Source organism: Podarcis melisellensis, assembly GCF_964234715.1.
Source record: "Podarcis melisellensis genome assembly, chromosome: 8".
In the NCBI taxonomy this organism is placed as follows: domain Eukaryota; kingdom Metazoa; phylum Chordata; class Lepidosauria; order Squamata; family Lacertidae; genus Podarcis; species Podarcis melisellensis.
In genome coordinates this window covers 45195755-45210752 of record NC_138540.1, presented here as the reverse complement: position 1 = coordinate 45210752, position 14998 = coordinate 45195755, and the positions used below count along the sequence as shown (strand labels likewise).

The 14998-nt window shown below is 47.0% G+C and overlaps 1 protein-coding gene across 1 annotated transcript; it reads right to left on the bottom strand.

Moving 5' to 3' along the window:
* Window positions 1–954: 954 nt before the first annotated feature.
* On the bottom strand, window positions 955–14875 carry NRN1L (neuritin 1 like). The gene is made up of 3 exons (XM_081922822.1): window positions 14788–14875; window positions 3161–3332; window positions 955–2145 (listed from the first exon to the last, which is right to left on the bottom strand). The coding sequence occupies exons 1-3, from the start codon at window positions 14840–14842 to the stop codon at window positions 1860–1862; spliced, it is 513 nt and encodes a 170-aa protein (XP_081778948.1). The 5' UTR covers window positions 14843–14875; the 3' UTR covers window positions 955–1859.
* Between the last annotated feature and the right edge of the window lie 123 nt (window positions 14876–14998).

Below are 14998 nucleotides of genomic sequence, written 5' to 3'. Positions count from 1 at the left end.
GGGGTACACTATGGTTCCCAGGATTCTTGGGAAGAAGCCGCGTACTTTATAAAGGACTGGCACTCAGAAGCAAGATTGCTACTAGCATATATAAAGAGGATGGTGTGCCTGAACAATAAAAACGTTTGGAGGTTTGATATCCTTGGAACAAAAATATTTTTTTTTAAAAAAAGGCCAAGGAAGACAGCTCTCACTCCAGGAGGCATGGGGTCCCCTTATGTTGCAGTTCTCTGAGCTCATTTACCCCCAAACGCTGACTTCTTCCAAGTTAAGTCACAAGACATGACAGGCAGAAAGGCTCCCGGCAGCAGCACCCTGCAGGAACGGCAAAAGCCACCACACAGGACAAGGCAAGAGAAATGTAAAAGTGCCTTTTAATATAAATATATAGATACATTTGAACAGCTGACACCAGCAAAAAGGGAGGCCCAGGACTTCCATTGCTTACACATTTGTCATTCCGCATCTTGGCCAACAGGTACCTGTGTGCTGGGAACAGAGGGGATCTCTGAACTGAGACTGGGCTGCACAGGCAAGGCAGCCCTGGACGCCCCCTTTAGGAAAGTGCTTCCTCCAAAAAGCCCCTCTCCACAAGGAAAAGAATAGTGCAGAAGTGTATTCAGGATATGACCTTGTGAATGGCAAGAGCATATACTACCCCTTCCCCAACCTGGTGCCCTCCGGCTGTTTTGAACCACAACTCCCATCAGGGCTGATGGCATTGTCACCCCTAAATATCTGGAGAGCACCAGGTTGAGGAAGGCTGCCACAGACCCCCTCTCACTGGCAAAAGAGTTGGTGGAGGGTGCTCCGTTTATCATCAGGTCCAAACCAGCTCCCCTGCCAGCTGATCCTGGTGGGTGGAAAGCATGTCTGGAAGGGCACTGGGCTGGGAAATGACCTACCCATGGGGAAATGCTGTACTTTGGAGGCATAAGATGTCAAAAACCCTGCAAAGGGTAACCTGGAGGGCTTGAACCTCTAGGGCAGAGAATTATATAATTCCCAAATAAGTATACTGTAGCACCCACCTGCAGCCAGTATAGATCCCTAAGGTGTCCAAGCTCACTGGTGACAGCTGTGCTCCCACTGAATCAGGTACACAGAGTGCTGCAGGACGGGGGAAGGCTAGGACAAGAGTGCTGATGTCATGTCACATCCACACACATTACCTTTGGCACTCTCGGGGACACTAGTCACTCGGCAAGGATGCTGTAAGCAGCTGGGTGTACTGATGCCTTTCTTACTGGAATAAGGAAGCAGGGAGGCGGTAGCTTTGAGATATTACCCCTAGGCAGAGTTTCTTGGGTGGTACAGGATGGGGAAGGACCATGGCTCAGTGGGCGAGCATCTGCTTTGCATGCAGAAGGTCCCAGGTTCCATCCTCAGCATCTCCAGTGAGGGCTGAGGGAGACTCCCTAGCTGAAACCCTGGAGAGCTGCTGCCAGCCAGTGTGGGCAATAATGAGCTAGTTGGACCAATAGTACAAGGCAGCTTCCTATGTTCCTAGCATGAGGCTGGGGAGCAATGGAGATGGACACAAGGGGCAGTGTAGGCAGGAGTACAGGGCACTAGAGCTGCTGCAAAGTGCCGGCTGGTAAAAGTAGGGCACACGGGGACAGGAAGAGCACCATTAGCCCAACCCAGCCTCTTTGAGCAGGGCAAGACACAAGGCAGGCAAGCCCATGGCATCCTGCCTCTTCCACCCAGTGGGCCTTGTGCCCCCGTCATCAGGACAACGCTGAGCACCGCTGCCGACTGCCAGGCCCGATCCCAATTTCCCTGGCAGGCAGCGGTGCTGGGCCACTGGTCTGCACTGTGGTGGACAGGAGGGAGGGAGGCCTCCCACTGCTCCCTGGCTAGGCAAAGGGCACCAAAGCCAAGAGAGCCACAAGAGTCAGGCTGCCCACAAAGCTGGGCCGAGGCAGCCAGGCTTCCCCCCGCAAGGTCTCCTTGTTGGTCTCATCCATATCTGAAGCCCTCCCGCTGCCGGCCAGCTGGGCCCGTGAGCTGCAGAGGTCGTGAAGGTTGCCTTGGAACTGGATCTTCCGGGACTCCTGCCGAAGAGACTCCCAGATTTTCGCTGCCTCCTCAGGGCACCGGGACAGAACCTGGGTGGCACAGGTGTGGAAGTCATCCCAGGACCTGCAAGAAGAGGAATCTGCATGAGGAACAAGCAAGGCACCTCACAGAAGCAGCAGAAGCAGGAGAGCTTTGGCTAGGCCTGGGGTGGGGAAGTGGTGGGCCTCCAGATGTGGCTGGGACTCCAACCCCAATCAGCCCCAGCCAGAATGGTGAATGGCAGCCTTTGCCAACCTGGTGGACTCCAGGTGTTCTGGATGACAACTCTCATCAGCCCAGCCTGCCTGTTGGGCACCTTGTTGGCTTAACCACATAGCTGATGGCTACAGACCTGCCCCTATGACTACAGTCGCTCTGCAGCAATCTTTAAGAACCACTGAGAGTCTGTGTGGGGTAGTGATTAGACTGCCGGGCTAAGACTGAGAGGAGCCAGGTTCAAACCCCACTGAGCCATGATGTTGATTGGGTGGTCCTGCTTGCGTATTTCCAATGGACATCTAGCTGGCTACTGTAGGAACAGGATGCTGAACTACATGGGTCTTTGGTCTGATCCAGCAGGGGTAGAAGAAGAGTCATAATGGATCAAAGCAAAGGCCTGCCTGGTCCAGCAGGCAACCAGATGCCTATGAGAAGCCCACAAGCAGGGCAAGAGGACAACAGTTGTCTCCTGTTGTTGTTTCCCAGTAACTGGTGTTCTTCCTCAGAGGTTCTATATAGCCACCACCATAGCCTAGCTGTGATATCAAGTGGCTGCAGTATGGCATCCAGCCTCAGAGAGCTACAATTCCCAAAGTGGCTTAACAATCCATCCCTCTTCCCAGGGAACTCTGGGAATTGTAGCTCTAAGAGGAGAACAGAGGGTCTCCTATCAACTCTCAGCACCCTTAGCAAACTACCATTCCCAGGATTCTTTGCAGGGTGGGGTGGGAACCATGACTCTTAAAGGCGGCATGATACAGCTTTAAATGAATTGTGTAGATGTGGCCATAGTATTATGTTCTATAAGGCAGCTGTCTGTCGAACGCCCACTATGGGCATTCTTATCTACAGGTATTTGGAAGAAGGATCCTGTACTCACTTGCAGATGATGTCCAGCTCCTGCTGCTCCTGGATGCTATCGTCATCCGGCTGCTGCTCCTGCTGTGCACTTTGAGCCATGCTGTCCCCAAGGCTGATGAGGCACTCAGCAAAACCTTTGTAGATGGTGTTGCACTTACTGCCGGCCACACTCACCGGCTCCTCGGACAGAACTGCAGAGGGAAACAAGCAACACTCAGCTTGTATCATCTCCAACACAGATGGGCAACCTGTGTCCCCAAGGGTCACGGACGGCTTGTACTTCGGTTCATGGGGCCTTCAGCCTAGCCTGAAGCCACCTTGTTCCATCTCACCAGGCTTCCGCCCTTCCTTGCTATGCATTTCCTCCTTATTTTTTCTGGCTTTTAAAAACATTTCCCGATATTTCTATGTACTTTTGGAACAAGTGGAAGGGGTGCCATGTTCCTTAGTGCAAAATAATTAGACATTTTGTTTTGGATTCTGCCCCTCAGTTTCATTGCCCCCCCCCAACTGTGAGAAAACAAATTTGCAGACTTTAGTCATGTTAAGTGTGCATTTCTGTGCATTTTACATATAACACTAAAGTCAGAGAGGAGTTCTTGTAATAAGAATAAGAAAATGCTGAAGACTACCTGTTATAACAAGGATTGGTTAACTTTACAAATTAGTCAGCAAATGCTCATCTTAAAAAACCTCCTAAATATGGAAAGTCTGAAAAACAGGCAAATCTAATTAAATTGGTCTGGTCAAATTGATTCAAAGCCAGATGACAAATCAGCTTTAAAAACTCTCTTTATATCACTAGACAGCCCTCATAGTGACCCATACTGGTTTTAAATATATATAGGTGCCAGTATCAGAAGACACAGTAATTCTGACCTTGCTGCTGTCAGGACCTCTTGTTAAGGTGCTAGTCTGACTGCACTCACACAGACACCCTCCATTAAAGCTGACTTGGACCATTCTTGGCTGGGAGACACTTACCTACTCAAGGCTGACAGAGAAAACACAGTAAGATGTCCGCAAAGTAGAAAAACGATTAATATTTTAAGTGAGCTGGCCTAGTTCAGTCTGATCAAAACACATCCGTAGGCTGCCTCACTCCTCTGAACACACCAGCAGGAAAAGGAACAGCCAGAAGATTTGAACAGCAAAGCTGACGAAGACGGGATTCCCCTCGGAACCGGGGAACCCCCAAGAAGCTGATTAGCAAACTCTGAAACTGCTCTCATCTCTGATGACCTCTGGCCTAGGCAGACGTAATGGGAACAGGCTGAATCAGGTCCAGAATGACAAAGGCCTCCAGTCCCCATCTGCACAGTGCATTTTGAAGCAGTATCATACCACTCTGAACAGTTGTGGCTTCCCCAAAGGAATCCTGGGAACCGGGGTGCTGAGAGACATAGATTCCCCTCACAGAGCTATAATTCCCAGAGTTCCTTGGGAGGAGGGACCGATTGTTAAACCACCCTGAGAATTATTCAGAACTTTATTTTTTTGTTTGTGTGCAAGTACTAGGAGTGTGCTATCTGCCTATAGAAGGGCAGTAGGTTAAAGGAAAGAGGGCAGTTGTTTGGGGCAAAGTGCAGAAAATCAATAGAAGGTTTAGCACCCCAAGGATCTCCACTTTCATTTTAACAAAAGAAGTTTCTAGTCCTCAAGTTGTTCAGTTATGCTCAGGAGTATGGGGGCCATGCCTCATGAAGCCTGAAAAGCCAGAAAGAGAAGCAAGTCAACCTGTACAGTGGTACCACAGGTTACATACACTTCAGGTTACATATGCTTCAGGTTACAGACTCCGCTAACCCAGAAATAGTACCTCGGGTTGAGAACTTTGCTTCAGGATGAGAACAGAAATCGTGCTCTGGCGGCGCGGTGGCAGCAGGAGGCCCCATTAGCTAAAGTGGTGCTTCAGGTTAAGAACAGTTTCAGGTTAAAAATGGACCTCCAGAACAAATTAAGTACTTAACCCGAGGTACCACTGTACTTGCAATAACAAATAACTAGGATCTAGTGCTCTGCATACATTCTTGCCCTCCTGCCATTACCGCTATGTCACCAGCAGTGCAACAACTACAGGCACATCTCAGCCAAACAGCAGCCAGGCATCTTCCCATGCTGCCCAAGGAGATGGAACCAAGCACAGAGATGTAGGTGAAGAGCATATTTCAGACAAAAAGCAATTCACATGCTACGTCATATCACTTATACAGAATGATAGAAACCTCAAGGGCTAGTAACCCATGTCATCGTTTTAAATGCAAGATGCTCATGTCATGATTCTTAAAAGATGCTGCTGTAAGAATCCAAACTTCCCCAGATTGCACATTAGAACATAAAAAAAGCCTGCTGGATCAGGACAACAGCTCCCAGTGGCCAACCAGATGCCTGTGAAAACCCCAAAAGCAGAACCTGAATGCACTAGCGCTCTCCCCACTAAGGGGAACATTGCCACTATGGCTATCGCTGCATGCAGATGATAGGGTATTTGCCATGCACGCTTACTGTTGAGTAACCTTGCAAGAAGCTGTGCAACAACCTTTGCTGGTCACCCAGGGCAACCCGCCAATTCAGGATGGGAAGTCTGTCGCACCCGCAGGTGGCAAGCCATATGTCAGCTTGAGCCCATAGTCCCACCATGAGATTAGCATTAATCAAATGAAAGTCACATTGCAACTCAAGGACTCTAATTATTTATTTAAAGACATTTTAACCTCTACGTCCATGAGGTTGGCACAGAGCTACCAGTGTCACTCCAGATTTTTAGGGTCCCTTGGGCAAGATACTCTCTGTGAGCCCATCACTTTGCTGCTGTCAGTTCTGTCATTTGCCTGCCCATACCCTTGCCCAGAAAGAGAGGGCAAAGTAAGGAGGGGAAGAGAAGGTGGAACAGAATAGTCCAAACCCCAATGGTTGCAAAGGAAGTCACTAGTGGAGTGTGAAAGATGACGAATAGCAAACTTTTAAAGTTTCTGTTCCATGGTCTCACCCAGATTCGGAGGCGCTGATACATTTCCTTGCCAATTGTGCAAGGGACCAGGTACATGTGCACTGGTATAGCTCCCTGTCAAGGGCGCAAGGGAGCCTAGGTATATCTCTGCTCATCCCTACTCTAGGGATTAGTCAAATGTGGGATAAGCAGCCTCATATAACTAACATTTTAAAGTCTAATTAATGCATGAAGGGGTTAAGACCACAGAGTAAGCTGTTCTGCCAGGCTTAACTCATCTTGGGAGGGACTATCAAGACTTTGTTCCTCTTCAGTCTACTGGATGAACTCAGCATGTGAAGAGGCCAAGATGGTTGTTCCAGATTAGCTGCATGGCTCTCACAAGCCATTCTTGGGTTCCTATACCAATAATTTATGAACTTCCACCATCTTGGAACTAAACTAAGTCTTACTGCCTGTGCAACTTTTCTGACTGATGTATGGAAAAAGCACATGAACCTGACCTTTGAAGAGTGTAAGTAAACCAATTTTAAACTTACCAAATGTGTGGTCTTTTCCTATGCTGGGAGAAGAAGGAAATTTTGGAACTCAGAAAGGCATATTTTAAAGGTCTAACAACCTATACTTCCATACTTTACTTTGCTGCATATTTTGTGATTTTAAATCTCTGCTGGGGTACTCTCATCAAAAAGTACTTGCCCCAAACTTGGATCTTGGCATCCAGGAATTCTTCTTTATACCGCCCCTTGAACCTTCATAATACGGCAGATGAGGATTATAAATGGTAACACCTAGTTTTAGCCTGTTTTGTGGCTGTGTTGATAGGAAGTGCAGAGATCTAAATTCTAATCCTGCTTTCTTTCCCCCTCCAACCCCCAACCTTTGCATGAAGCTTGTAACTTAAAAAAAAAAGGTTGGGGGGGAGAGGGAGTTCAGAGCATATACTGTGAATGCAGAAGGTCCCAAGGTCAATCTAAGCATCTTTAGTTCAAAGCCTTTCAGGTAACAGAACTACCCTCTGCTTGTAAAGCATGTGGTTTGCCACTGAGTTATGACTCATTGGCTAGAAGACTCAGTGGCCTCATGGTAGAAGGCAGTGCCATAAGCTACTTCTCTGTGAAGAACTGAAAGCCTAAATATTCCAGTGCCCATAATATTCAAAGCAATAAAATAATTATTTGGAACCCACAGATGGGCAGTGCCCTGAAGCAAGTAGAGGCTGCTGCTTTAGGTGGCCGCTCAGGGGTAGAGGGGAGAGAAATCTGATTTGTGGCAGAGTCTGCTGTGATATTCTCTCAATTGAGCCACATATAGACAAACAGGAGCTGAGTAAGGGCACAGTTGTGGATGAATGCACAGGTCCCATTTAAACCAATGATGGTTGTACAGGGGAACATCTAAGTAGGTTGTGGCCCATGTGAATTAAAGAAAGAGAGTGGGGCTTGTCATGGGATTATTCATGTTAGGTATCAAAATATATGATGCTGGCTCTTTTGGGATCTCTTGTGAAACTCAAGTAACATGCCAACAGTTTCAGTAGCAACTTGATACAGATAAGAGTTGGCATGTTACTTGAGTTTCACAAGAGATCCCAAAAGAGCCAGCATCAGATATTTTGATACCTAACATGTGGACTGAGTTTTCTGCTTTCTAAACAACGAAAAGGACGACTGACTTTGGGACTTAGGCTAAAACCCTACACCCACATACTTCGATATAAGCCCCATAGGATTAGCTTTTGAGTATAGGCCTGCCTGCACTGTTATTTACTTAGCAATCCACTGTCAATATCTCATTGAAATGAATGAAGCTAGGCTGTATCCATTAGCTATAATTAACAGCCTATTGAAACCTATTTCTAGCACCAGGATTCGGTACTGGAAAATTTCAAACAAAGTCTAGACTCAACCAAAAGGATGGTAAACAGGATAAAACATAAAAATAAAAAGCAACAGAAGCATATTTAAACACATGACACAGATGGGCATAAATGCATAATGGATTTCCAGTTACAGAACTTGGGATTCTGGTTGAAATTTAGTACAGGATTATTATGCTTGATCCTGCAAGCATCTGGGGGGTGGGAAGGAGATTCATTTGACACAATTTAAACCTTTTGCACCAAATCTGGAAGCCAAATTTTATTACTGACTGAAATTCAGTAATAAAACTAGCTAATTCATGCTTCTCACTCTAAATCAGGAAGAGGTTCAATATGAGAAATAATATGTTCTGTGCCATGTACTTTGATATTTTTTGTAGTCTTTTTCATTATTATTATTATTATTATTATTATTATTATTATTATTAAGGAATTTTCTTTTGTAATTTTGGTTGTCTATATTTATATGTATTTATTTAAAGCAAAATAAAAGTATATATGTGTGTGTGTGTGTGTGTGTGTGGATCTGAACTTGGTGCTACAAGTATAGGTTGCAAATGTAAACACACTGCTCCAACCCCTAGTGGGGGGGAGGGGGTTGGAGATTAAAGAAAATGAACTCCCTCCCACCATTAGCATCCAAAGAAAAGTTTGCTGTGGGGTGGGAGATGCCATCCATAGAACATTCTGTGGGCATACACAACAGGAATTTAGAACTATACCAAATCCAGCCAAAGAAGGCACTTTACATGAAGGAATACTCTATGTTTCCATACCCAAATGTTCTGGTGCTTAATGGCTGAATTCTGCCATTTAACTTCCGAAAACATTGTGTTTTATCCAATAATTTCCCCAAATGTGTATTTCAATCAGGATGAGTGGCTGCAGCTTCCTGAAGCCACAAAAATTTCTACCAAAAACTTTCTGAAGAAATCTTTTTAAAACAAATTGCAACTTTCATATGCTTCACAGCAATGAGAACTTCTGCTTCAGCAATCATTCAATCATAATAAATGCCCTGAATTCTTCTAGAGAGGACCTGGCTCTTCTCAACTGACACCAGGGTTGGGAAATCCATGACCTTCCAGAGATTATGGAGACTGCACCTCCTGCAAGACCCAGCGAGCTAGCATGACCTCTGGTCAGGGATGGCCACAGGTTGCCCACCCCCATCTCAGAATCACAGGGTCAGAAGGTCCCTACAGTCAACACTGCTGAATAAATATTCCATCTCTCTCTCTCTAACACACATACCACAAACAATGTCAGCTTGTAGGATGGGAGTCTGTGGCCCTCCAGGCGCTGTTGAATTCCAATTCCCATTAACCCCAGTGGGTAATGGGATGGTTCCTTAGCATTGTACCACATTAATTGTATATGGAAAGGAAGGATGAGCTTGAAGTGTGTGCTACCTTTGTGGTCTGAAGCGTATGGATAGAAGAAAGAGATGGGACCCCTCTGTGGGCAGCAGGAAAAAGAGAAAGCTGTACAAATTCCCGCCTTAAAATATAGGTCCCTTTCCAAGCAAGAGACAGGCATAGAAAGGGGGGCAGAAAAAACGTAAATAGCCAAAGGTGGAAGAAGACAATTGTTGCTGAGATTGCATTCATGTCTGCTTCTTTCTTTGTTGCCACCGATTTATTAAAACCAGTTCCTGAGCAACACTTGGAAGAAATGTCCCTTATTAGATATCTCAGAGGCTGCTGACTCTATAAAGGGCTGAGAGAGCTCCTTCATGGCTTGTCCAGATCTTATTAGGTGGAATAATGAAAGAAAAGATGACCCAGTGGCCCCATAATAGAATAGATAGATACTTCATGCTCACGAGCGTAATATTAAAATGTCTTTTTTAAAAAGGGAGGATGGAACTACAGAATACTCCTTCTCTAACACACACACACAATTATGGCATAGCTACAGCACAGACTTGACACTGATTTAATTGTCATTTCCTCTCCTGAGAGAACACTGAATTTTTAACTTCTGGGAGGAGAGAGGCTAGGTATCTCAACCTGGGAATTTTCTGTGCTCTCACCAAAACTACAGTTCCCAGGATTTTGAAGGGAACCATCACATTTAAATCTGATGTGTACACATATACACATACACACTTACAGAGAAAGAGATACTTGAGGTGTAGATCCAGATAGAGGTGGACAGATCTGTCAATTTTTCGTTTTTCTTAATTTCTCCTTTTTTCCTAATCTTAAATTCAACTCTCCATACTTCAGCATCAGTTTGTGAATTTTGTTTAAGCCCTTATTAAAAGTCACTAGTATTTTAGTGCACATTATCCTGATTTATGTATACAATTTCCCCTAGAAACACATTTTTGCAAGCAATTTTCCCATTTGTATTTGTTTTTCACTTGTTTATACATTTTATGCACATTTTACTCTAGAATATAGATTTCTGTGGACACTACTTGGCCGGACAGCTGCATCACAAGATTTGGAGAAGTGCAATTTTAGAAGGATGACTACGTTTCAGTTTGTGTATTATTTCAGAAAGTGTGAATTAAGTAGATTCCAGTGAAAATGCCAAGCAAATTTCTCCCCCTTCCAATGTGTGCTGCTACTACTACTATTTTATTATTTGTACGCTGCCCATCTGACTGGGTTGCCCCAGCCACTCTGGGCAGCTTACACATGGTAAAACATTAAACCTTTAAAAGCTTCCCTACACAGGGCTGCCTTCAGATGTTTCCTAAATGTTATATAATTATTCATCTCCTTAACATCTGATGGGAGGGCATTCCACAGGGTGGGCGCCACTACCAAGAAGGCCCTCTTCCTGGTTCCCTGTAACCTCACTTCTCACAGTGTGGAACTGCCAGAAGGCCCTCCGTGCTGGATCTCAGTGTCCGGGTAGAACGATGGGGGTGGAGACGCTCCTTCAGCTGGGCCGAAGCTGTTTAGGGCTTTAAAGGTCAGCGCCACCAACACTTTGAGTTGTGCTCGGAAACATCTTGGGAGCCAATGTAAGTCTTTCAGAACCTGTGTTATGTGTTATATGCCCACATATTAACCAACTGGAACAAGGTGAGTCAACAAATCACAGATTTGTAAAGCTTCCTAATTACCTCACTGCCTGTCCGTCACTGGGAACATTGCTCTGACGTTGGAGAGGGGGCAGAACAAGAGTATACTCAGTCTCAAATGTCAGCTGCACTGCAAATCTTCATTCATTCTTGTCCTTTCCAAACTGACACTGCCACACCCCAGGCAGGGCAAAAACCAGAGAGTGCCACTATGGCAGGGCCAGAAGACAGAAGACAACCCTAGGCATGTACTGTATACTCAGAAGTAAGTACTGTTGAACTCAGGTAAATGTCTATAAGATCACAGCCTAAGAGGATAACCAAAACAAGGTGTGAAATATTCCATGAATTGTTATGCCAGTTTGTGCCAACTATTTCTGATTATTACAAGTAACCAACTACAACAGATGTTCTAGAGATGATCTTGCAATTTATGCTTGAATGTGAGGGATCACAGCTCAGGGGCATATCACATGCTTTGCATGCTGAAGGCCTGACATTCAATACCTTAGCAGATCTCCAGGTAAAAGGGTCAGGTAGAACAGACCACCAGCCTGGGATCCTGAAGATCAGCTACCAGAATACACAACAAAGCAGCTAGATTAACAGACTGGAAGCCAGGTGATCCGGGTTCAAACCCTTGCTCAGTCATGAAGTCTCCTGGGGGATGTTGAACTAGCCACACTCTCAGTTTAGCCCACCTCACAGGGTTGTTGTGATGATAAAATGGGAAGAAAGGATGGAACAAAAATAGCACATCATAATGTGGCAGCTTGCTGTATTCCAAGTAAGTCCATCAGTCCATCTAACTCAGAATTTTGTGCACCAGGGATTCCCAATCTCTTCCCCACATGGACCACCTGAAAACTGCAGAGGACCTTGGCAGACCACTTAAGGGTTTTTCTGACAACTGTAGCAACTATAATGTGCTGTGCTGAAGTCTGAATACAACTGGTAGTCCATGGACCAGCTTGGGAACCCCTGAACTACACTCAGGGTTTCACTCTAAGGTCTCTCTCAGCCCCACCTGGGGTTGCCAAGGAGTCAGCCTGAGACCTTCTAGATGCAAAGCAGATGCTCTAACCACTGAGCTACAGCCTTTCCCCTAATGATAAATAATTCATGCTAGGCTAGAGGAACAAACAAAGGATTGTAATTAACTAACTTTTGCTCAGGGTAGATGCACCGAAACAAACAGTCCTACATCAGTAATGTTCATTAATTTTAACAGGTCTAGACGGGTGGAATGCAACATACTTTGTAATACAATCAGAAGCAACAATTGCTGGAATTGTTGCCTCCCTCCCATCCACAGATACATCACTGCAACTGAGGGCACATTGGGGTCACTGACCGTCTTTTCAGCGTCAGGAAATAACTCTATGCCAGTTATGCCAAGCTCAACTGAAACGCCACGATTCAAGCCACAATGAAAACTCCATCCATCTGAAAAGACTTTGCCAAGCTGAGCTAAAGACAGCTCCAGCTCCACCAGTAAACCCCCAGGGGATCCATTCTGGGCAATTGCATGGCAATGTGGTGCTCTCTTGCTCCAGATTCCAGATTAACAAGGACACCCTGCTTCTCTCACACACACACACACACTCACTCATTAAAAGAGCTGCCACAACAAACCTGTTAGTCTTTTAAGGGGCCATTAGACTTTCTGTTATGCTTGCTGTAGCAGACTGGCACAGCTACCACCCCCACCCCCCACCCCAGAACAAATTCAAAATACCAGTCCACCCATAGGAAGGCATTTGAAAAGGGGGGAAGGAAAAAGGAAACTAATTCAACCCCTTTTTTCTCCACCTTGATCGTGCCAAAAAAAGGGGGAGGAAGAAGAGTGCTTTCAACATGTGAAGCCATCTGTTAGAAATATTGGATTGTACCCAAGTTATACTCCTAGTAGACACATTGAGATTGATGGACCTAAGTCATGTCAGTTAATTCCAGTAAATCTACTCTGCGTAGGGGTAACACTGGATACAACCCACAATGTAGGATTCCACATCCTTTGTTTGCCAGCGTGACAGAGGATGCAGCTGTGCCAAACTTCTCCAACCTGGTGCTCCCCCAGATGTTCATTGGACTCCAACTCCCACCTGCCCCTACATGCCGCATGGTCAGAGATGATGGGAGTTGTAGTCCAACAACATCTGAATGGCACTAGGTTGGAGAAGGCTGAGCCATACCACCAGAAAACGGACCGGTTGTTGGAGATCGTGGTGCTGAAGAAAAGGCACCCCGGGAGAGGTGCTATACGAGCGCGCAGGGTTTCTAAGGTGCAGGAGAACAAACTGGCGAGCCAGAGGTCTCCGCTGCTGGCCTGGCAACGCAGCCGGGGTTTGAGGAGAGGATCGGAACGCTGGTCTCCGGTGTTCACACACTTAGGAGAAGGCGCGCACGGCGCCTCCATTCATAGCAGGCAGACCGCAGACAGGAAGCAGGGAGATCCTCCTGGCGCGGAGCCCTGGGCTGGGGGAGGGAGAGAGGCAGTCTAAAGCGCTCTGAGCATCGCAGGGCAGGACTTGGAGGCCTTGGAGGCCGATGTTCTGGGTCCTATTTAGCAGGATGAGCTGAGGGTACCCCCCAAACGCAGCGGGGCTTACATCCTTAAGTAATGCACTTTTGCCATTAGATCGCAAAATTAGATGCACAGGCGCGCGGCTGCAGAACCAAGCAGCGGCATCTTCACGAACACTTGTCACATAATTGTAGAGTTGGAAGGGACTCCAAGGGTCATCTAGTCCAACCCCCTGCAATGCAGAAATCTCAACAAAACCATACAAGAAAAGGGCCATCCAATCTCTGCTTAGAAACCCCCGAGGAAGGAGAGTCTGCCGCCTCTCATGGGAGTCTGAACCACTGTCAAACAGCTCATACTGTCAGGAAGTTCTTCCTGATGTTTAGTTGGCATTCTCTTTCTTGTAACTTGAATCCATCGGTTTGGGTGCTAGCCTCCGGAGCAGCAGAAAACAAGCTTGCTCCATCCTCCCTGGGGCAGCCCTTTAAATATTTGAAAATGGCTATCTTATCTCCTCTCAGTCTCCTCTTCTCCAGGCTAAACATACCCAGCTCCCTCAACGGTTCCTCATAAGGCTTGGTTTCCAGGCCCATTATCATCTTGGTCACCCTCCCTTGCACATGTTCCAGCTTGTCAATCTTCTTAAATTGTGGTGCCCAGAACTGAACACAGTATTCCAGGTGTGGAGTGACCAAGGCAGAATAGAGCGGTCCTATGACTTCCCTTGTTCGGGACACTATACTATACAGCCTAGAATAGCATTAGCCTTTTCTGCTGCTGCACCACACTGAGGACTCATGCTCAGCTTGTGGTCTACTAAGACCCCTAGTTCCTTTCCGCATGTCCTACTGCCAGTCCAGGTGTCCGCCGCCTTATAACTGTGCAACTGGTTCTTCCTGCCTAAGTGTAGAACCTGGCATTTGTCCCTATGGAAAATAATTTTGCTCGTTTTGGCCCCGTTCTTTCATCGCGAGCATCACACACACGTGCAGCCCAAGCCGATCCGCGCCCACTGGGACACAAGCCCCGCTCCCGAGCTACCAAGCAGGCGCAGCGATGCTCGCGGTCTTCCTTTGCTCGAAAGACTTTGCACGCCTCTCGTCTGTCCCCTTTGCACGCTCCTCCGAGCGCCGGGCTGCCCTCTCTCCCCACCCCTTACGCGGCTGGCAGCTTGCACACTCAACTCCCTCGCCTCTTGCACTCCCGTTGCACACTCGCCGCCCTGCTTAGACATCTCTGATACTCACCCAGGTGCAGCGGGAGCAACAGCGCCAAGGACCCCAGCAGCGCCCCGCAGCCCATGGTTGTGCCGGCGCTCAGTTCCAGCGGCAGCAGCGGCTCAGTGCGGAGCCAGGCGGGAGAGCAAGAAGCCGAGCGGCGCCAAGCGCCTCCCCTCTCGGCCCCGCCCCCGCGCCCCGCCCCTCGGATCCGGCCCGCGGAGCTTCGCCTCGCGGCCTC